This window comes from Polypterus senegalus, chromosome 9 (genome assembly GCF_016835505.1).
Source record: "Polypterus senegalus isolate Bchr_013 chromosome 9, ASM1683550v1, whole genome shotgun sequence".
Classification (NCBI taxonomy): Eukaryota; Metazoa; Chordata; class Cladistia; order Polypteriformes; family Polypteridae; genus Polypterus; species Polypterus senegalus.
Genome location: NC_053162.1, coordinates 97,616,448 through 97,641,725, shown reverse-complemented (window position 1 = coordinate 97,641,725; position 25,278 = coordinate 97,616,448). Strand labels below are relative to the sequence as shown.

Genomic DNA, 25,278 nt, shown 5'->3' with positions numbered 1-25,278 from the left:
AAAGACCTACTACCGGGGAGGTGGAACATCAATCTATAAAGCATACAGTTGGGTGAAGCTGCCACTCACTGACAACTAGCGGGGTATCTGTGATTGATAATTAATAGACAGTTATATTCAATGAAATCCATGGAAAAAGTCATTACCAAGTGAAGATGCTTCAGTATTTCCTCTGAGTTCTGGAAAGGAATGCGGACTTGTAGGTGAAAATGACCAATAAAATCCACAGAATACAGTTGCTGATGATGAGATTCCAAAACCAGCAGCATTTTATTTTTGTTTGTTAACAGAAATGATTATTTTTTTTATTAATGACACGTTTTGTTTTAGCTTTCATTAATGAGAAAAACAGTGCCTGAGAATAAAGGTCAGATGTAATGTGTTAATCAAGACTTGGTAAAAATATATATTTTGCACAATTAGTAGTTTTCAGTTAGACTTGAAGAATGTTTTACCTTTCTACAGAATTTACAGAGATTTTGCATTATCTCACTAAGTATCTTACTAGTTTATGGAAAACTTTGGAACGGGTTATGGAAAACAGTTTGCAGATAGAAAATATAAGAATTCTCCAGAATATACAGTGGAATACAGGGTATGGTTAGCTATACATGACATTTATTTGAAAGTTCTGTCCTGTAAATTGGGCCACTAAACACACTGGGCCATATTCTGAATTGTGCCAGACCTGTCACGTAAAAACTAGCATTGCCAGCACACTTCAAGAGCAATCCCACATTTCACATATCTACCTTGAATCCAGTTCATTTACTGTAACTAACAGAGAAATCAAACTTCCCTCACTAATTCAAGAAGATGGTAACCAAAACTCTGAAATATAGAGTATTTTGGACTCTAGACAATGAGGTTTTACAGTGAAGTGGCTATAGTCTAGAAGACAGAATATGAGCTCTATGTTGTGATATTAATTCCTTTGACTCCTCTGTCAGTTTAATTCATACTATTCAGGTAAACAGAATAGACCTGTTCAGTGTATCCAGCATATGTTATGATTTTTAAACTACTGAACTGGATAATAGGGGTTTTATGTATATTGTTCACTTTTTTACCAGTTTTGTTTTGCATTTAAATTCTACTTCTTCTTTCAGCTGCTCCCGTTAGGGGTTGTCACAGCGGATCATCTTCTTCCATATCTTTCTGTTCTCTGCATCTTGTTCTGTTACACCCATCACCTGCATGTCCTCTCTCACCACATCCATTAACCTTTGCTTAGGCCTTCCTCTTTTCCTCTTCGCTGGCAGCTTTATCCTTAGCATCCTTCTCTCAAAATATTCTGTATCTCTCCAGTGTACATGTCTAAACCAACGCTATCTCGCCTCTGACTTTGTCTCCCAACTGTCCAAGTTGAGCTGACCCTCTAATGTACTTACTCATTTCTAATCCTATCCATCCTCGTCACACCCAGTGCAAATCTTAGCATCTTTAACTCTGCCAACTCCAGGTCTGTCTCTTGCTTTCTGGTCAGTGCCACCATCTCCAGCCCATATAACAATGCTGGTCTCACTACCATCCTGTGGACCTTCCCTTTCACTCTTGCTGATACCCGTCTGTCACAAATTACTCCTGACACTCTTTTCCAAACATTCCACCCTGCCTGCATTCTCTTTTTTACCTCTCTTCTGCAATCCCCATTACTCTGTACTTTTGATCCCAAGAATTTAAACTTGTCCACCTTTGCCAACTCTACTCCTTGCATCCTCACCATTCCACTGACCTCCCTCTCATTTACACACATGTATTCTGTCTTGTTCCTACTGACCTTCATTCATCTCCTCTCTAGAGCACACCTTAATCTCTCCAGGGTCTCTGAAACCTGCTTCCTAGTCTTGCTACAGACCACAATGTTGTCAGCAAACATCATAGTCCACGGGGACTCTTATCTAATCTAATCTGTCAACCTGTCCATCACCTCTGCAAATAAGAAAGGACTCAGAGCCGATCCCTGATGTAATCCCACCTCCACCTTGAATGCATCCGTCACTATTACTGCAGACCTCACCATTGTCACACGTCCTTCGTACATAACCTGTACAACTTTTACATACTTCTCTGCCACTCCCGACTTCTTCATACAATACCACAAATCCTCTCGAGGCACCCTGTCATATGCTTTCTCCAGGTCCACAAAGACACAAAGCAACTCCTTCTGGCCTTCTCTAAACTTCTCCATCAACATCCTCAGAGCAAACACTGCCTCTTTGGTGCTCTTTCTTGGCATGAAACCATACTGCTGCTCACTAATCATCACCTCACTTCTTAACCTAGCTTTCACTACTCATTCCCATAACTTCATGCTGTGGCTCATCAATTATATCCCCCTGTAGTTACTAGAGTCCTGCACATCCCCCTTTTTCTTTAATATCGGAACCAGTACACTTCTTCTCCACTCCTCAGGCATCCTCCCACTTTCCAAGATTCCATTAAAAAATCTGGTTAAAAACTCCACTGCCATCTCTCCTAGACACCTCCATTCTTCCACAGGTATGTCATCTGGACCAACGGAATTTCCATTTTTCATCCTGTTCATAGCTGTCCTATCTTCCTCCTTGCTAATTCGTTGCACTTCCTGATTCACTATCTCCATATCATCCAATCTCTTCTCTCTCTTGCTCTCTTCATTCATCAGCCTCTCAAAGTACTCTTTCCATCTGCTCAACACACTCTCCTTGCTTGTGAGTATGTTTCCATCTTTATCCTTTAATACCCTAACCTGCTGCACATCTTTCCCAGCTCTTTCCCTCTGTCTAGCCAATATGTACAGGTCCTTTTCTTCCTCATTAGTGTCCAACCTCTCATACAACTCATCATATGCCTTTTCTTTAGCCTTCGCCACACCTGTCTTCACTTAATGCCTTATCTCCTTGTACTCTTGTCTACTTTCTGCATCTCTCTGACTATCCCACTTCTCCTTTGCCATCCTCTTCTTCTGTATACTCTCCTGTATTTCCTCATTCCACCACCAGGTTTTCATTTTCTCCTTCCTCTTTCCAGATGTCACGCCAAGCACCCTTCTTGCTGTCATCCTTACTACATCTGATGTAGTTTCCCAGCTGTCTGGTAATTCTTCACTGCCACCCAGTGCCTGTCTCACCTTCTCCCTAAACTCAACTTTGCAGTCTTCTTTTTTCAACTTCCACCATTTGATCATTGACTCTGCCCTCACTCTCTTCCCCTTCTTGATCTCTAATGTCATCCTACAGACCACCATCCTATGCTGCTTAACTACACTTTCCCCTACTACCACTTTGTAGTCTTCAATCTCCTTCAGATCAACTCTTCTGCATACAATGTAATCAGCCCGTGTGCATCTTCCTCCACTCTTGTACGTAACCCTATGTTCCTCCCTCTTCTTAAAATACATGTTCATCACAGCCATGTCCATCCTTTTGGCAAAATCCACTATCCTCTGACCTTCTTCATTCCTCTCCTTGACATCATACCTACCCATCACCCTCTTCGTCTCCACTGTTCCCTTCACCAACATGCCCTTTGAAATCCGCTCCAATCAACACTTTCTGTCCCTTGGGTACACTCTTCATCACTTCATGCAACTCACACCAAAAATCTTCTTTCTCACCCATTACACACCCAACTTGTGGTGCATATGCACTAACAACATTCATCATCACACCTCCAATTTCAAGCTTCATAATCATTACTCTGCCTGACACTCTTTTCACCTCCAAAACACTCTTGACATAATGTTCCTTCAGAGTAACTCCTACCCCATTTCTCCTCCCATCCACACCATGATAGAACAATTTGAATCCACCTCCAATCCACCTGGCCTTACTCGCAATCCATTTAGTATCTTGCACGCACAATATATCAACCTTCCTTCACTCCATCATATCTGCTAACTCTCTCCCCTTACCAGTCATACTGCCAACATTCAACATTCCTACCCTCAATTCCACTCTCTTTACTTTTCTCCTCTCCTCCTGCCTCCGGAAGTGTCTCCCCCTCTTCTTGTCCTTCTTCTTCTTCAGCCAACAATATCCCAATTTCCACCAGTACCCTGTTGGCTAACGGTGCTGGTGGCGGTCGTTGTTAACCTGGGGCTCGACCGATCCGGTATGGAAATTTGTATTGTTGTCCACATATTAGTTTGGCAAAATTTTACACCAGATGCCCTTCCTGTTGTAACCCTCCCCATTTATCAGGACACGAAGAAACACACTGGATTGTCCATCCCCTGTGGCTGAGTTTTTGTTTTGTATTTAAAGTAATACCTTTAAATTTTACAACATTAATACCACCATTTTGTATTTCTGTTTACTTCTGCATCTCGCTGCCATTTCATGTATTCAAATAATTTTCAAGATGCCAATGCAGCACATTGTTCATGTGATTCCCAAGTGCATCTCAATATAACGCCATATCCAAGTACCTATTTATAGTGACGGCATGAAGTTATCATTTGTGAGAAACATAAATCTCTATTTGTTTAGACCTTTTCCAAACATCTTTTTTCACTTTGATTTCTGGCTATAATGTTTTGGTTTAGTTTTCAGAGTCAGTTCATCCTTCTGGTTTGAAACTTTTGTGCTTCTCTAGACTTGGTTTTTGTCTCCATCTTCTGGTCACCCTCTAATATAACTGTCTCTGCTTAACAGTATCAGTACAGCTACAACAGAATGGGTGAGTACTCATTTCCTTACTCTAAACAAAAAAAAATCTTTTAGTTTTTGCCAGCAATGACAGAGTGATGGCTTTACATTTCAAGCCAAAAACGAATAACATAAGGTGTTACTGCAAAACATTTCAAAAAGTATCAAAAACCCATTTCTTTAACTTTGCCATTTGTGTTATTATTTTGGCTTGTTTTAATAAATTAAAATAGTGACTGCAACATCACAAAACTGAAAGAATTTGCACTGCTCTCTAGACATGTCCTGAGGCACTGCCACAAGAATGCTTTTTGCAGCTCATGTTTTGCTGAAACAATACATGCTGCATCAAAATCCTTGGATGGTGCCTCATAATGTAATTAATAATCCATTAGCATTACTTTTGTTTTCTTTTTCTTCCTGGTCACCTGACTATAACATGAAATTGACTTTACTATTGTAACTGTTACAGATGTAAAAAATGCATAAAATTAACAATAATTTGTTAAGGTTAATTCTTTTAGGAACTCTTCGGTTTTTATTTGAATTTATTTTTTATTTCTTTCTATTGTTTATTTTCTTTACATGTCTAATTCTTCCTTGTGCTTCTTGTAAAGCACTTTAAGTTATTCCTTTTGTATAAAAATGTGCTATATAAATAGTTATTGTTTCTGCTCTTAACCTGATCCAAGGCACCACATTCACATTAGTTTAATTTGGAATTATTCAATAGAGACATTGTTATTATGCTACTTAATGGGTGAAAATGAGATTAAAAAAACATTTTTAATTGCTGTATTTTATTTAAATCTAGTATACCCATTTCACATTTTGCGTGTACTAAACCAGACAGGAAGGCCATTCAGGATATCCATAGCTAGATCTATCCAAAATTCAAAATTAACCATCAATTAACAAAATAATTTAAGGAACTCAAATATTTTAGAATGATAATATTCCAGAAATCTTTTTCAAAATAAACATCAACAGAGTAATTCTTACCATCTGACTTTATTCCAGGTCTGTGTTGCTCCTAGAGGAGATCCAGCCACCATAGGCACCTGAATTGGTCCGTGGTTTTTGTTCACTAGTATGTCCAACTTCTCCTCCAGGGATTTACATGTTGCTTCTACAGTTTGAAGCTTGGTCTCGATATTGTCCAGACGCAGACAGACAGTCTGGTTGATCGAGTATAACAGAGACTGCAATCAAAGTTTACAGTCAGTCAGTCTGTAGGGTCAACCATTTATATACCCATATAAAACTTTCTACAAATGTACACACAAAGTTATTGATGAACATAATATGCAACAATAATTGTAAAATAAAAGACATGTCTAGTACTGACTGTGTGTAAACAGCAGATGAACACAGTAACAAATGTACACTAAGAAGTGGTCTTTTGAATAATTAAGTCAACAGCACATCTATAAAAGGGGAAATTATACAAATACATATTTTGCAGACTACCAATTATTTTTCTTAATTCACACAAAGGTACTGCAATTTATTAATATTATTATAATTAATATTGAATATTGAACACTAAATCTTCATTATTCAACATTCTGGTGCATATGTTTAGAATGCCTAGTTAATGAAAGCCTTATGCAATTAATATTATTCTCTGTATCTGTCTCTCTCTTACCTGGTTTGTTCGTCACCTGGACCATCATCATGAATACATTAACATTTTTAAAAATGGATAACACAAACATAACACTTGTACCTGTGCTTTAAATCATATCTCTCTTTCATCAAATGGAGGATTAGCAGAATTTTGACAATCACTTAATCAAGTTTGAGTAATGTACTTTACCTGTGATATATACTATTCTATATTTACCCATGAGCCTGATACAGCATTCTGAAAAACAGTGCTAAAGTATATAAAAACAAAAGGACTGAATAGGCACACAATTTGCTTATAATGCCTGCTATATAGCATTCCAACTCATAACATTGCTTTCAAAAACATATTAAAATATTTTATTTCATAAAACACATCTAAGATTAACAAAGGGAGCATATAGTACACAAGAAGCAAACCATAACCTGCTATAACGTTTATTCTAAGGTATTCTTTTTTTGAAAACTCACACCAAAATGTTATTAAAAATTGTACTACTCACCTCTCACTCTCTGTGTACCTTAACAAATAACTGCCCCAACAAAATGACAAGTGTTTTCCCCAATTTCTCTCTTACAACTGCAAATGACCAGTATTCTTTACCCTATTCTCAGGCTGTTACTTGGCATACCTGGGACTCAGGTAAGACTACAAAGGCTCCATTAGCATGTGGAAACAACTTTGCCTGATCTATAAATAACAATTCATGGGTTATCTGCTTTTTACCCCTTAAAGTAGATACTTTTGGTACAACATTTAATGCTCCAAATTTTACTCTATTACCCACCTATACTGTTGATCCTATTTAAATAAAGCTCCCAGCAAGATCTTTGTTTTGTCTCTGTGAATTTGAAATGCTTCCTTTCTTTTGTAATAATATATTTAGGGAATATATTATGCTGTGTAGTTTTTGCATACAATCAGGCAGGTGAACAATAGAATAATTTCTTGTTTTTCCATAGTATAACTCAACTTGCTTATATGCAAAGACACATCTTTAGGTCTTTTTAGATTATTATTTGTACATCTCACTTTCAGACTGGGGCTGTCAAGATTACCGAATATAGTTGACTAATCAGCAAAAACAAATCAATCATATAATCATAATGACTAATTATATTGTGCTCCTCTTCCAAATTGTGTGCCAACATGCCATTATTCAATCTACCAGTTCATGGTGGCAGCTGCACCACTTTTGGCAGGGGAATGTCTCTCCAAATAATGTCCAACAGTCTCCTCTTCATGGTGTTATTTAACTTACATAATTAACAGACTGTGGCTGCATAAGTTATATAAGTATATTGTTTTTACCTCTATATATCACGTCTTCAAGATATATGTTTTGACATCCCCTGCAATATATACTGCTCAAAAAAATTTAAGAAAAACTTTTTAATCAGAGTATCACTTTTTAATCAGAGTATAACATCAAGTCAACGAAACTTCTGGGATATTGATCTGGTCAGTTAAGTAGCAGAGGGGGTTGTAAATTAGTTTCAGCTGCTTTGGTATTAATGAAATTAACAACAGGTGCACTAGAGGGGCAACAATGAGACAACCCCCAAATCTTGGAATGGTTTAACAGGTGGAGAGGCTAGTGACAATATTCCATCCTCATCTTTTCGGACTGTTTTTTCACTAGTTTTGCATTTGGCTATGGTCAGTGTCACTACTGGTAGCATGAGGCAATACCTGGACCCTACAGAAGTTGCACAGGTAGTCCAACTTCTCCAGGATGACACATCAATATGTGCCATTGCCAAAAGGTTTGCTGTGTCTCCCAGCACAGTCTCAAGGGCATGGAAGAGATTCCAGGAGACAGGCAGTTACTCTAGGAGAACTGGACAGGGCCATAGAAGGTCCTAAACCCATCAGCAGGAACGGTATATGCTCCTTTGGGCAAGGAGGAACAGGATGAGCACTGCCAGAGCCCTACAAAATGACCTCCAGCAGGCCACTGGTGTGATTGTCTCTGACCAAACAATCAGAAACAGACTTCATGAGGGTGGCCCGAGGGCCCGATGTCATCTAGTGGACTCTGTGCTTACTGCCCGGCACCACTGCGGCCCTGTGCCTTTCACAGATGAGAGCAGGTTCACCCTGAGCACATGACAGACTTGAAAGGGACTGGTGAAGTCGTGGAGAATGTTATGCTGCCTGTAACATCATTCAGCATGACTGGTTTAATGGTGGGTCAGTGATGGTCTGGCGGAGAATATCCATGGAGGGACGCACAGACCTCTACAGGCTAGACAACGGTACCTTGACTGCCATAAGGTATCAGGATGAAACACTTGGACCCATTGTCAGACCCTGTGCTGGTGCAGTGGGTCCTGGGTTCCTCCTGGTGCATGACAATGCCCGGCCTTATGTAGCGAGAGTATGCAGGCAGTTCCTGGAAGATGAAGGAATTGATACCATTGACTGGCCCCCACACTCACCTGGCCTAAATCCAATAGAACACCTTTGGGACATTATGTTTTGGTCCATCCGATGCCACCAGGTTGCACCTCAGACTGTTCAGGAGCTCAGTGATGCCCTGGTCCAGATCTGGGAGAAGATCCCCCGTCTCATTAGAAGCATGCCCTGACATTGTCAGGCATACATACAAGCAAATGGGGGCCATACAAACTACAGAGTATGATTTTGAGTTGCGGCAAAAAGGACTAGCCTGATGCATCATTTTTTAACTTTGATTTTCGGGGTGTCTTTGAATTCAGCCCTCTGTAGGTTGATAATTTTCATTTCCATTAAATAATGTGGCATCCTTTTGTTCCTAACACATTACCAATCCATATCCGTATAGATATCCAGCATGCTTTTCATTCCTATTGAGATCTGATGTTTTCAAAGTGTTCCTTTAATTTTTTGTGCAGCTTATATTCTTTCAGTTGGAATTGTTTACAGTCATGAAAATGAAGATACAAAATTAATATCAAATCTGAATATGTCAACATATGTTAAAAAATATGTCATGTATGAATTGTATGCAACACACATAACTGTATGTCAATTATTTGGCCATTGCATGGAGTGATCCGCTGTGGCGACCCCTAATGGAAGCAGCCGAAAGAAGAAGATGGAAGAGTATGCACACACTGACCTTGTGTAAATCACAGCAGTTTACATTTTCAGTTAGAAAAATAAGAGATAAAGCAGAATTTGAAATTGCTTCTTAATAACCAATAAGCTTTGTTAGCTTTATAGCAAAATTTGTTTTTAACATCTAAACTTGCTGGGTATGTTAGCCATGTATCTTCTTGGTAAATGTTTTATGAACATTTGATAGATCTGTAGCTTTCTTAAAGGTTTGTATTGTGTTTATTATTTGTTTCTGCATATCATACAGTAAGTTTAAATGATATTCTGTATTTATAATTTCAATTAGGAATATCTATCTAATACACTGGAAAAACGATAAAAATAAACCTGTATACAGTTAGGTCCATAAATATTTGGGCAGAGACAACTTTTTTCTAATTCTGGTTCTGTACATTACCAGAATGAATTTTAAATGAAACAACCCAAATGCAGTTGAAGTGCAGACTTTCAGCTTTAATTCCGTGGGTTGAACAAAAAGATTGCACAAAAATGTGAGGCAACTAAAGCATTTTTTTAACACAATCCCTTCATTTCAGGGGCTCAAAAGTAATTGAACAATTGACTCAAAGGCTATTTCATGGGGCATCATTATCAATTAAGCAGATAAAAGGCCTGGAGTTGATTTGAGGTGTGGTGCTTGCATGTGGAAGATTTTGCTGTGAACAGGCAGCATGCGGTCAAAGGAGCTCTCCATGCAGGTGAAAGAAGCCATCCTTAAGCTGCGAAAACAGAAAAAAACAATCCGAGAAGTTGCTACAATATTACGAGTGGCAAAATCTACAGTTTGGTACATCCTGAGAAAGAAAGCAAGCACTGGTGAACTCAGCAATGCAAAAAGACCTGGGGCCTCATGTATGAACGGTGCGTACGCACGAAAATGTTGTGTAAGACCTTTTCCATGTTCAAATTGCGATGTATAAAACCTACACATGGCGTAAAGCCACGTACTTTTCCACGGTACCTCATACCCTGTCGTGCGGAAGTTCTCCGCTCGGTTTTGAAGACTGGTGGCACCCAGCTACAAAAGCAGCGCTACTGTTCCTGTGTGGTTTACCTTTATTTCTTATAACCACATTTCTGATGCGGTTCTATAAATACACTGAAACTAACCGCATATTGTTTATTAGTGTAATGCATCTGATTGTAATTAACCTGTAACAATATAATGTCCCAGGGAATAGCCACAGTATTCCAAATACCATAACTGCTTTAGCATTGTTACTCTCACTGCACCATCTTCTTATTTTTCTTCGTTCAGCTACTTCCTTTAAGGGTTCCCACAGCGGATCATCTTTTTCCATATTACTCTCACTGCACCACTCGGAGTATTTATATCACTGTATCTGAATGTGGACTCACAGCTCTACAGCAGCTGATTGGAAAGAGAATTATATGTATTACAGCATCAAGCCCACGCTGCCAAAGCCACAGCAAAACATTTCAAAGCCTTTCCTGTACAGACCTCATGGTTCAGAAACAGTTTCATCCCAAAAACTATAAATGCACTCAATCAATTGCTGCTTGTAGAACTGTTTGTACTTGTAAGTACAATTACCCCACTGTAAACTTGCACTACGGTTATAATATTGCACAACCTGCACCACTTTATAAAGCGTGTATTTACATATGATGATGATATCATTTTTAAAATGAAATGCAGCAAAATATGTTGATTATATTATACAGATAAAACTTTAACTTTATTTAAATAATCTGTATTGTTAATAATTTAACATGTGAGGACACAGTGCTGCAGCGCTAGCTAGTTCACGCATTGTTTCTTCCTTGTGCGCTGTATATTTGCTGAGGCTGGCGCAACACTGAAAGGATAGATGGATAGAATAATTAAACATGTACTATGAAGATATTTCAATGTTCCTTAAAAGTTTTGAAGAATTGTCGTTGTAAGCTTACAGAAGACTTAACATCTATTACAGAGCCGATTGTGTGGCAATTGGGTACTTGGGGAAAGAAAATTAAGGACAGGAATTGCAGGTTAGTACGTTTGAAAGAGACAGTACTGCTACAATAAATTATTTTATCGATGGTCGCAGCAGCATCTTGTTTCAGACATGACCAAACACTACGCCATCGTGTTCCCATGTTTAATAACATGCTTTCATTCCAATCATCATGAAAATGATATCACGTATATAACTCAGTATTTTAATTATTCAGAGAGTGGTAATATCACGAATGTAATGGATTCTTTGTCCTGTCGGAGAAAGAGAAAGAATGGAAGCACGTAGTGATTCACACACATAGAGCACATTGAAGATCAAATACAAAACAAATCATTTAACGTGCTACTTAATTACGATGGGATTTGAGAAACTAATAAATTAAATGAATTTAAGATGAAGTTTATGATGTTCTACTTTAATGACAAAATAAACTACTTGATTAAAGTGGAAATTTCGATATTAAAGTTGACATTTCGTGCTTTTTTCCTACTGTGTGCCCTTTTTTTTCCTCTACCCTAATAAGCTTACATATGAAACTCAGACAGTGGGCTACGACTCGCCTTTTCACAGCAACTTTGATATGTGACAACTTTTTTATTTTGGGCACTGTGCACATTTGTGAACTTGAGCTTTCGAGTTTCTCCAACACGGTATGTCAGTCGACCAGCTTCCTTTTGTTGTTTATACCACTGTTTAAATCAACAAATAGTACGTTTTTTTTTGCCTCCACTTGGTATTCGCTGAAATTGTTATATTTTCCTCCGTGCTTTTCCCATTGTCTTGTCACAGAACGCTGAGCTTAAGAGCTATTTATATTGATTTTCATATTCAAAGAGGCGTAACTCTGGGAGGAATTGGGGCGGGACAGAAGGCGCGTGCATGTGCGTTAGTTTTCACGCTGACCGGGATTTATGGAGCAGAAGGACTTGGAAGTTGGAGTACGCACAGATTCCTGCATCTGGATTTTCCTGTGCATAAGCACATTTCGGCTTTTGTGCTTACGTCATGTTATAGTGCGAATTCTGCGCACGCCGTTATATATGAGGCCCCTGGACATCCATGGAAGACAACAGTAGTGGATGATTGCAGAATCATTTCAATGGTGAAGAAAAACACCTTCACAACAGCCAACCAAGTGAACAACACTCTCCAGGGGGTAGGCGTATCGATATCCAAGTCTACCATAAAGAGAAGACTGCATGAAAGTAAATACAGAGGGTGCACTGCCAATCATAAGCCTCAAGAATAGAAAGGCTAGATTGGCCTTTGCTAAAGAACATCTAAAAAAGCCAGCACAGTTCTGGAAAAACATTCTTTGGACAGATGAAACCAAGATCAAGCTCTACCAGAATGATCGCAAGAAAAAAAGTATGGAGAAGGTGTGGAACAGTTCATTATCCAAAGCATACCACATCATCTGTAAAACACGGTGGAGGCAGTGTGATGGCTTGGGCGTGCATGGCTGCCAGTGGCACTGGGACACTAGTGTTTATTGATGAGGTGACACAGGACAGAAGCAGCAGAATGAATTCCGAGGTGTTCAGAGACAGGTGTTCAGAGACATAGTGTCTGCTCAAATCAAGCTAAATGCAGTAAAATTGATTGGGTGGCATTTAATGATACAGATGGACAATGACCCAAAACATACAGCCAAAGCAACCCAGGAGTTTATTAAAGCAAAGAAGTGGAAAATTCTTGAATGGCCAAGTCAGTCACCTTAACCCAAATAAGCATGCATTTCACTTGTTGAAGACTAAACTTCGGACAGAAAGGCCCACAAACAAACAGCAACTGAAAGCTGCTGCAGTAAAGGCCTGGCAGAGCATTAAAAAGGAGGAAACTCAGCATCTGGGGCCTCATGTATAACGCCGTGCGTAGAACTCGCACTATAACATGGCGTAAGCACAAAAGCCGAAATGTGCTTACGCACAGAAAAATCCAGATGCAGGAATCTGTGCGTACTCCAACTTCCACGTTCTTCCGCTACATAAATCCCGATCAGCGTGAAAACTAACGCCGTGCACGCTTTATGTAACGCCCTACTCCTCCCAGAATTACGCCTCTTTGAATATGCAAATCAATATAAATCGCCCTTAAGCGCAGCCTTCTGTGAAAAGACAATAGGAAAAGCACGGGGGAAAATATAAGAATTTCAGCGAATAACAAGTGGAGGCAAAGGAAAAGCATACTATTTGTTCAAATAAACCGTAGTATGATCAACAAAAGGAAGTTGATCGAGTGACTTAGCGTGTTGGAGAAAATTGAAAGCTCACACTCACAAAATCGCACAGTGCCGGAAATAAAAAAGAAGTCACATATCAAAGTCACCGTGAAAAGCCGAGTTGTAGCCCACTGTCTGAGTGTCATATGAAAGCTTATTAGGGTACAGAGAAAAAGGCACACAGTGGGGAAAAAGCACGAAATGTCAACTTCAATCTCGACATTTCCACTTTAATCACGTAGTTTATTTTGTCATTAAAGTAGAACATCATAAACTTCATCTTAAAATCGTTTAATTAACCAGTTTCTCAAATCACATCGTAATTAAAGTAGCATGTTAAATGCTTTGTTTTGTATTTGATCTTCTATGTGCCTATGTGTGGAATCACTACTTGCTTCTTAAACCGGCTCTCTTCCTCCAACTGGACACAGAATCCATGACATTCGTGATATTACAGCTCTCTGAATAACTCAAAACACTGAGATTTATACGTGATATCATTTTCATGATGATAGGAGTTAAAGCACGTTATTAAACATGTGTTTCACTTCGATGAAATAATTTATTGCAGCAGTACTCAGGGGTGGCTCTAGGCTTGTGGGTGGCACTGGGCAGAGGACGAATCGGTGGCTCCTTCGCCCGCACGTCAGTAAGGTAGCTTATGCACGGTGGAAGACTATGTCCGTTGCAGACACTGCTTAGCCGCCTCGTGCTCATGACACAAGCATTTAACTTTTGCGAAATTTGTCGTGCTTTTAGCTTTTTTGTTATTTTCTCTTTCTGATTTATATTCAATATATATTGGCGTAGCCGTCACTGCAGTCAGTGCTTTTCTTTCCAAAAGTAACCGATTGCCATACAATCAGCTCTGTAATAGACGTTAAGCCATCTGTAAGCTTAGCGCCGATTCTTCAAAACGTGTAAAGAACATTGAAATATCTTTGTAGTACATGTTTAATTATTCTATCCTTAACGACACTCCCAGTGAAGAATATAGATTATTTAAATGAAGTTAAAGTTTTATCTGTATAATTTAATAAACATATTTTGCTGCATTTCATCTTAAAATGATATCGTCATCATATGTAAATACGCGCTTTATAAAGTGGCTCAGGTTGTGCGATATTATAATTAGTGCAAGTTAACAGTGGGGTGATTGTATTTATAGGTACAAACAGTTCCACAAGGTGCAATTGATTGAGTGCATTTAAAGTTCTTGGGATGAGACTGTTTCTGAACCGCGAGGTCCGTACAGGAATTGCTTTAAAACGTTTTGCAGTGGCTGAGACAGCGTGTCCATGAAGCTGTATACCAATAATTCTCTTTCCGATCAGCTGCTGCTGTGATTCACACTCAGATACAGTGATATAAATACTCCGAGTCGTGCAGTGAGAGTAATATGGAAAAAGATGATCAGCTGTGGCAACTCCTAACGGGAGGAGCTGAAAGAAGAAGAAAAATAAGAAGAGGAAGGTGCAGTGAGAGTAACAACACTAAATCAGTTATGGTATTTGGAATACTATGGCTGTTCCCTGGACCATTATATTGTTACAAGTTAATTACAATCAGATGCGTTACACTAATAAACAATATGCAGTTAGTTTCGGTGTATTTATAAAGCCGCGTCATGAAAATAAGGAGTAATCACACAGGAACAGTAGCACTGCTTTGACGCTGGGTGCCGCCAGTCTGCAAAACCGAGCGGAGAACTTGCGTACGACAAGGCATGAGGTACCGTGGAAAAGTGCGTGGCTTTACGCCAAGTGTAGGTTTTATACATCGCGATTTGAACATGGAAAAGTTCTTACGCAACGTTTCTGTGCGTACGCACCGTTTATACATGAGGCCCCTGGTGATGTCTATGAGTTCAAGACTTCAAGCTGTCATTGCCAGCAAAGGGTTTTCAACCAAGTATTAGAAATGAACATTTTATTTCCGTTATTTAATTTGTCCAATTACTTTTGAGTCCCTGAAATAAAGGGATTGTGTTAAAAAAAAATACTTTAGTTCCCTCACATTTTTATGCAATCTTTTTGTTCAACCCACTGAATTAAAGCTGAAAGTTTGCACTTCTACTGCATCGGATTTGTTTCATTTAAAATTCATTATTTTAATATATAGAACCAAGATTAGAAAAAAGTTGTCTCTGTCCAAATATTTATGGACCTAATTGTTAATACAGAAAATGTATATTTTAACAGCAAAAAAACTATAGCACAAATAATGATTAAAATGTTCACAACATGTAAGTATGCTTAAGCATTGTATAACTGCAAATATTAATTCACTGAATCAATGTGTGAGAATATATATTTTTTGTTAAATAAATGGTGAAAACTACTTCATTTTAAATTAAACTTGCTTCAGATAAATACATTACAGAAGAAATGAAACAATATGACAGCATGTAATTATGAGAAGCACTTTACAGTATATTCTTTAATGCCATATGTATTATGGATAAATATTTTCTCTACAAATTTTATTAGTTAAAAAGGTATGTATTTTAAGATGGTTTTATTTATTTTAGTATTTTTATGGTCACTAAACAATAAGCCTACGGAATTTAAATCATTAATAAAAAAATTAACAGGTAACAACAATGTGGTCGATATTTTATTCATAAAAATTTCACAGTTAACACTTTAATATACAATATATTTAAACTTTTACTCCTCTGGTTATGCAGGGCCATATTGTAAAAGTCTTTTAAAGAGATAAAAATAAATGGCATTGGAATCGGCCAATCCAGTAACATGATATCAGTAATTAGTATTGGCCCTAAAAAAACCTCAGAGCATCCTTAACCACACTCAAACTGCTGAATGTATTTGGTGTTATAGTTCAGTCAACTTTATATAACACATATGTGTGAAGGTTTTCTACAAGATAGGTTCACATATAAAGAATTCTCAGTGAATCTCTGTGGTATCATAGCAATTTGAGTTACACATAGATTTGATTAGACACATAGACTTTTTCTCTTCTAATAACAGAAAATGTTTTGTTTAAGCATTATTCTGCATAATGGTAATGTCACAGTCTTTAAGATTTAATGCAAAGTGTTTTTGGTGAATCTGGTGCTATTATATTTGTATACCTGTTCTTTTAATTCTTCATAGATTACAGTACGTCTGGACTTCTCGAAAAAATTGGAGAAGGTTACGTGGGATGGAATGCTTATTGTAGTCTCTGTCCTCATCTCTTCATGAAAGAATTTGCTGTATATGCTTGTGTGGCCACTGTTAGTAAGCAAAGGGACTTGAATTTGTACAACCATTTGTCACTCACTTTCTAAGTGCATTCAAATTCAGTGTCCAAATGGTAACCATCTTTTTTTTCACCAAATGAAAAAAGGCCATATCATACCATAAGGCAGGGCAACATGGCCACTCTGAAGGAGGAGTCATTTTTCTGTTTGCTCAAGTTGTGCCAGTCTTCAAATGTTATTGCTCCCTCACTGTTAACCCATCTGCACAAGGTGAGCAACAACACAAATGAATATTTTTTGTTGTAAAATCAGGACTTCTAGCAGCATCGTATTGCCCAGCATCGGCAGAATCTCAAGTAAAGCCAAGCTCCACAGTATCAGAGTTCATCTCATCTCTGCAATATGACCAAGGCAAAGGAAGGAAGGAAGGGGAGAGATATACTCCAGTCATCTGAACAGTTGTACATCTCATGTTAGTTATCTCAGAGAAAAGGCAACAAATATGTAAGGTTAAGTTCCTCCCCTTTGCTAAATCTGACAATTTTAATTCCAGTACTATTTGAGCCATTATTATTATTACTGGAACTTTGAATATCAGCTCTATTAGTTCAATTTGCTATGGATTACTTGACAGCAGATACAGATGGAATCCCATTACAACAAAATTCATGGGACCATAAAAATACTTTGCTATAATGAATATGGGGACAATATGTATACTATTTTGACCGGGTCTGTTGGATATTCGTGATGTCTAACGGCAGTGGTGCAAGGACAGCTGCGTAGCTGCTCTGCTGCACCTCGTAAACAGTAAACCAAGGGCAAGGCAATTGGTTGTCCTCTGCAGGATCAGGCTTACTTACTTACTTACGCGCTTGTCGCACACTGTTTTAACAATTAACACCGGGCTTTTGATCTACTGTTCCTCACACTCTGCTCTTCCTCACATTCACTTGATCTGTCTTCAGAACACATCTGCCACAGTGGTGATTCCGAGCAACTGGTGTTCTTCTTATCTGAAAGTGGGAGCTGAAGCAGGACCATCGCCCTGTGCCATAGCTCATAAAAGCTCCTATTCTGAATGAAGTCTTGAGACCGTACCTGCCTTCTCTATACACTAATAAAGTACCTGTATTTTCCTTGAAAAACTGGACTCATCTTCCTGTCTCTCGTGCAACTCTGTGACCCAAGCTTCACAATACCTGTATAAAAAAACAGCGCCTCTTAAATTGCAAAAACTATTTTATTTGAAAATGAGATTTAGAAAAATACAGGTAAAAATGAGAAAATTTAGAAATACAGAATGAAAACGGGACCTTAGTTGTATTTTTTTAATAAATACAGGTATGAACACATAATGAAAACAAGATGTTAGATGTCATTTTTTTAAGTAGAAATGCAGGTATAAATACAGAATGAAAATGGTAGGTTTTCATTCTAACCCTTTTCCTAATCAGCGAGCAGTTTTCACTGCTAATTAACTCCTTTTCCTTTGATTTAAATATGCCTGTTTTTAAGGATTCAGTCCTCTGAATTGATTCGTTTCTTCATTAAATGGCAGCCAAACAGAAATGAGATGTGAAACTAGCCAACAGATGACCAGCTAAACTGTAACGTCAAACTCCAGCCAATTTCACTCCAACCAGTTTCTTAATGAGAAGCCAAGTCTTGCTGTTAATTAAACTCGTTATTGAAAATCATGCCTTGTTGCTGCTCTCATTCTGCCACAGCAAACTGCTGATCTTCTGTTTTTTCTAAGACCACTGTCAAGATGTTTTGGTAACCTGAGCAGACCAACATGGCCGAGACCTTCACCTTTGTTTATTTTTAGGTTAGCTGGTCAGGGGGTGGCATGTTTTGTGTCTCATTATTGTTTGGCTGCTCATTAAGGAAAAAGAAACAACTAAGGGGTCTGAGTTGGACACTCCGGCATTAGATGTATGTTTATAAAAATATAGGTACAAATTCAGAATGAAAACGAGACGTTAGATTTTTTTTTTAAAAAAACAGAAGTACAGGTATGAACACAAATTGAAAATGAGATGTTAGATGTATTTTTTTAACAGAAATACATGTATGAAAATACAGAATGAAAGCAAGTCATTAGATGAGATTGAAGGCGTGATTCACTTTTCTTCATCTTAGAATAAGCTTTTTCCATGATTGTTAATATTTCTTTCAGTGTAAACTGATGGCGTCTCACTTTTTTTTGTTAATCTCAAAGAAAACTTTGAGAAGCGCTATGAAACTCAGTTTGGTATCCACACACAACACAACTACCCACGTGGACTCTAGTTGGAGCTCTGACTCAGAATTCATCTATGTGTATGTTGTTACGCCTACACTCTTCCTGAGCCAGCCACTTTGCGTCTCTGCCGCTCGCGTTGTGAAGAGGGGAGCTGAACGCACTCCAAGGAGATGCAGTTTATCCTCCGAAACCCCCTCTTAAACTGTGATACAATGGGAAACAAATAGGGTTTTTTTAAATACTCTTTGCTTGATCAGCTGCTAGCATGCTGCTGCTGACGTGCTGTGTGATCTGCATCTCACACGGTGCTTCGAACATTAAAAGCCTGTACAGCAGCTCTCCTACTCTTTGACTTTGAGCTCTTGATATTTTTTAGTTTCTTATTTAAAAAGGGAATACGAATCTGAAATTCTAACATCACATTAAAGTTTGATAAATTCTGAAAAGAATGATATCAAACATATATATGTATAAGCCAGATTTAAAGACTGACAAAAAACATGACATAAAAATGTGACATAAAATCGATGCACAAAATCATTGCACTTTTAGGCTTACGATTATATATATAGAGTATATACAGTATATATATATATATATATAGTATATATATATATATAGAGTATATATATATATATATATATATATATATATATATATATATATATATATATATATATATACTAAAATACCACTCAGCTGCTAAGTACTGCCTTAAAATTTTTATTAAGAAGAAAATTAAACCTTTTTAAACTGAGGGAACATATACCAATAATTATTTGTTAAGGATCTCTTTGTATACCACATTGTCAGTTCGGCCCTCCGGTTGCAATATGACCAAGCTGTGTGCTGAGCTTACTCTTGAGCATGCAACGTACAGTTGGCCATGTGAAAAGTAATCTTGTCTCAAATCTCACAGCTTGGATTGCTGCTGTCATAATCGGTTTCAGTTTCATGGTTTGTTTCAATTACGACACAAGTATTTGCAGGACTTGTGTTGAAGTGTCATTCGGCATCTGTCAAGCATTGTAAGCACACAAACCGGTTTCATCGATAACTTTGCATCCAGTTTTTGAGAGTTTAAACATTCATAAACATCAAAGTGTCTACTACTGTAATTGTCACCTGTCAATCTAAGATGTTTAAGAGGAATTAGCGGTTGTCGAAAGGTGTAAAATATTTGGCCATTTCGGTACACTAGAAAGCGACAACCGAACAATTCACCGGCAGCCATCAACTCACATGCAGATGCATAGGTGAAGGGCTTAAGCATTTTACTCTTCTAGTGCTCCTGTGTAGAATAATTATCTCCTGTACCGTCATCAGTCCACACTTTGAACCTGTCCCAGTCATTCAATACATAAGACACAATGTTCCTCCGGATATCAAGAGTGAGCCTGATATGGCCGTGCAATATGTAACACAGAGAATGGAAAAGGCAGGTGCCATCTCCGGGCATGGAAACCACTCGGTAAGTGACAGTTCTTTGATCGATGGCGATCACCTCATTAGACATGTTAATGGGGTACGGTTGGAATGATAAAGGAAATGGGTACCTGAACAATGTAAAGTAAGTCTAAATTACCTACACAATAAGTATAATCGTAATAAATGAACAATAAAACAGCGGGGAAGCCGTGGATTAAATAAAAAGGCTGTAGTTTTCAGCAGGGAGACGTGAATCCCGTGGCAAAGCAAGGAAGGGAATGTAGAGACTGGAGTGACGGACGGCCTTATATAGGCACGCAGCCAACAACCTGGCTCACACGGTGACCGAGCTGCAGGCTATGGACGTATATATGTACGTAAGTAGGATTCAGTTAGCGTTGGGAACCCGCGTACCAAATTTCTTGAAGATGGGCCCATAAGTAACAAAGACCGTTGAAAAGTTCAATATGGCGGCCGACAGTGGCATCATACCACTGAAATAAGTACCAAATTTCAGCCTTCTACCTACATGGGAAGTTGGAGAATTAGTGACGTGGGAAAGTTCAATATGGCGGCTGACAGTGGCGTCATACCACCGAAATAAGTACGTACATTGGTTTCGGTTAGCGCAGGGAAGCCACCTACCAAATTTCGTGAAGATGTGGCCATGAATAAGAAAATTCAACATGGCAGACGTTGTCGACTGTTATGACCGTTACGTGTAGAATTTCGAAATGAAACCTGCTTAACATTTGTAAGTAAGCTGTAAGGAATGAGCCTGCCAAATTTCAGCCTTCTACCTACACGGGAAGTTGGAGAATTAGTGACGTTGGAAAGTTCAATATGGCGGCCGACAGTGGCGTCATACCACTGAAATAAGTACGTACATCGATTTTGGTTAGCGCAGGGAAGCCACCTACCAAATTTCGTGAAGATGGGGCCATAAATAATAAAATTTAACATGGCGGACGTTGTCGACCGTTATGACCGTTACGTGTAGAATTTCGAAATGAAACCTGCTTAACTTTTGTAAGTAATCTGTAAGGAATAAGCCTGACAAATTTCAGCCTTCTACCTACACGGGAAGTTTGAGAATTAGTGATGAGTGAGTGAGGGCTTTGCCTTTTATTAGTATAGATTATTTAAACTGCTCAGTCATAAATTTGGTTAAGGAATAGCATTGATTTGTGAATCTATGAATTTCATTGGTCTTTTCATCCATCAGTTAGCTTTACTTTCTATAACTGAGAGCGACTACCAAAGCCCTGTCTCTTCTCATTTACATATTCTATTGATTTCATTGGCAATAACTGACAATCACTCACAGAAGCCCAGCTGACAGCAAATGGCAGAAAACTTTCACTAAACTTCAACAAAAGGAGCTCAAATTAAAACATGCCACATGTTACTTTGTAAAATACACTTCAATAGTTTGAAAATTAGAGGCATGCAGGTTTTGTCATGTTCCAGTAGTAACCCTAAGCTTTAAAATCTAGTTAGTATTTACAAAGGAAAAAAACTAACTTTATATGCCAAAGAAGGTAGGAATTTCAGTCATTTATTTTATTTCCCACACATATCCCTTGTTTATTGTTGATACCTTTGCAGTGACAGATTAAGCAAATATGTACCATGCAATGTTATTAACTGAGCCAACCCTCCATGCACACGTTTAGCTTTAATCAGTTTTTTAGTATTGAGGTGTTGCAGTGCACATTCCTGTCATACTACCATGATGAACATCTGTTAAATGTTTCATTAGCAAATAGCAAATGGACTGGACAACTGAAATAATCTTAATATATTTAGATTGACGCAGTATGGTAAAATGTTTATCAGGGGATCTCATTCCGAGTGTTATCCTTTTTTGCCAAGGATTTAGCAAATAGCCATTAAAGGTGATGCTAGTCCTGCATATGTTGATAATGAAATCTACTTTTATCCTAATCGTCACAGGTGATTATAATATCAACATTTATACTCCTAGTAAGCATAAAAAAAATAGTTTTTTTTTTCATGGCTTTTTTCCTGCTTGTTTCTTAACTTAACTTAAATTTTTAACATATTTATTTATGTTTGATATTAGTTTGTATCCTGTATTATTAATGTCTATTTTGCTTCATTTCCATTGTACTCCAGTCAATTTGTGAAGCACTTTAAGCATTTGAAAGGTGCTATATCAATAAAATGTATTATAAATGAAAAATAAAATCAAAAAATAAATAAAAAATAAAACTAAAAAACATCTTAAAACTAAAAAAACACTGTAGCACTTCACAGAAAACTTGGAATTTCTCACAAAATAAAATGCAAATTAATAGTTTCCCTTCAAAGAAATGTATTTACAAATCTGAATAGTAACAGAATGGTGGTGGTATTAAAGAAATAATTTCTACCTGGCATGCCATATTTTCTGTTAAAATGCTGCACATTTCTGAAATCACTATTTTCAACAGCATAAGACTAATTTCAATATAATTCATTACACTTTTGGACCTCATCACTGATTTTAACGAAACTTAGAATGCTGAATTTGGTCATATGAGTAACCCATGGAACTGAATTTGCATGTGTCTTGGATCAATATTAAGGGAGATTTAAACTAATAAAGTTTGAACTAATTTGTGGGAGGATGGAATTATGACTTTCACTGGCTGTATCACCCTAAATATTAAGTTACATAGAAATGGTTGTCATACCATTTTCCAGCTCTGTACTTTGCGTAAATACTATGCCATCCCCAAAATGAAAAACTACCATGTTATGAGTGATTATAATATTAAAAATTGAATAGCAAAATAAAAACACTATTTTAAAATTGTTCAACTTTTTACTAAACCTAACTTATACTATCATGAACATCTCCAGAAAATGTGATCTTTCGTTTTTGAGTTGTTGCTTAGATATCATTACTTATATAGATGGCATCACATGGTTTCATTATCACTAATGGGCCTTTTTTCATAGCAGCCATATTGACATGAAATAGTACTGCAACACAGGTATAAGAAATTATATAATTAAGATTGCAGTTATGCTACACTGAAATTGATCAAAAGCTTCATTATTGCCATTAGTGACACCTGTGCTTGCCATGGTAAAATGGCTGCTTTAAAAAGGGCCAATTCCAATGTGGTTAATAAATACCAACGATCTGCCCTGCATTAATCAGAGTGGAGTGAGGTATGCAAATCAGTCAGGTGTAATCAGTCAATAGCAGGTCCTGTTAATTACCCAGTTGAGATAAAAGCATTGCCTTTGCTGCAGCAGCATAACATTTTCACAATGTCTTTGGTAGAGAAGTTGTTTAGACTCAATCAGAAATCGTGTTGTGACCCTTTCAAATGTCATCTCAAGAAAATAAACCATGCTTTAAGAGATGTGCCTGAGATAGCAATACAGGATCACCCAAGTCTTTTTTTAAGATCAGGTCAGTGCATCTTCCGTAATTGCTGTGTGGGACTATCAAAACTCACAACCAAGAATAAACAGATCTGTCAGTCTAACTCTTCCAGTAGAGACTTGGCAGACCCTTCCAATCCTGAACCTGTGGCTGGTACCTCAACATCTGTAGAGGAAGGAACATGGTTAGGATGTGATGAAGAAACTATTCCCAGCACTGGAGAGTTTAAACTGAACTTTTTACATCCTCATGGACCAGCTCCATCATACCTATTCCCATACCATCCTGATACTCTTGTTATGTATGTCATTAGGATGTGCTTTTGGTAGCTGAACCTGTGATGGCAACAGAATGGACATAGTACAATTTCAAGCAAAGACACAATTGCTGCATCAAAGGCTCCGATGGGGTATAAATTGAGAGTGTAGCCATGGTTTATGTTTTTACATTCCCACCTTACCATTCAAACAATACAGCTTGTACGTATGAGTGGTCTAAGAGCCCATCTAGTTTCAGTTTAGTAGTTAGTTTTTCAGATTTATAAGAAAAGACTTGATCTATATTTTATGAAAACATATAATGAAAGAGTGCATTATTTCAAATATGATTTAACTTAATTGAAGGCCCTTTTTAATAGGCCAGTATCTCTCAAGAAGTCAAAAGTGTGAACTGAACATAAAAACTAAAACCATTCCGACTTTACCATTAATTCTACTTTGTTTTAATTACTTTGGTATTATTAAATATTTTATTCATTTTTAACTGTAATTTTTAATTTTATTCAAATTATTAATTAATAATTAATTAAAATTTTCACTGCTAGTTCTGGATTTAGTGTTAGTTTTTTTATAAAGCCTAATTTTAAATTAAGAGTTTTTTTCGCTATTCAATTTTTAATATTATAATCACTCATAACATGGTAATTTTTAATTTTGGGGATAGCATAGTATTTACGCAAAGAGCTGGAAAAGAGCTTTAAAACAATATGAGAACCATTTCTGAGTAATTTATATCCAGTGAGAGCCAGTCAAAGTCATAATCCATTAGATCAAATTTTGTTAGCTTAAATCTCCCTTAATATTGATCCAAGACACAAGCAATTTCAGTTTCATGGGTTACTAATACAGGTAGTCCCCAGGTTACGGACATCCGACCTATGACATACTAACGAGGACACAGCTGCGACACATGCGCCTCAGTAACTGCCACTCCGTCATCTTCGGCCTGGGGATGCTGCAAGTGGTGGCTGGAGGGGGGCGATTTCTCTGCTTGTGCAGTGTAGTGTCCCTCGGGCGGCTCCCTGTGGCAAGCGGTGACCCGTGGTCCATAGTCACCGGGGCCACAGTTATCACTCGTGTGCAGGACAATGGCTCGCTGCCCACCCACTACGCTGCCACAGCTACTGCTCCTGACTGGACGCAGGCTAGATGGAGCGGAGGG

The 25,278-nt window shown here is 37.8% G+C and overlaps 1 protein-coding gene across 1 annotated transcript in view; it reads right to left on the bottom strand.

The window, feature by feature from the left end:
* Positions 1-25,278, bottom strand: part of LOC120534880 (protein BANP-like) — a 196,909-nt gene that overhangs the window by 152,522 nt on the left and 19,109 nt on the right. Inside the window, exon 3 of the mRNA XM_039762395.1 lies at positions 5,634-5,833. Within this exon, the coding sequence (XP_039618329.1) occupies positions 5,634-5,833 (200 nt within the window). The remainder of the gene's footprint in view (positions 1-5,633; positions 5,834-25,278) is intronic.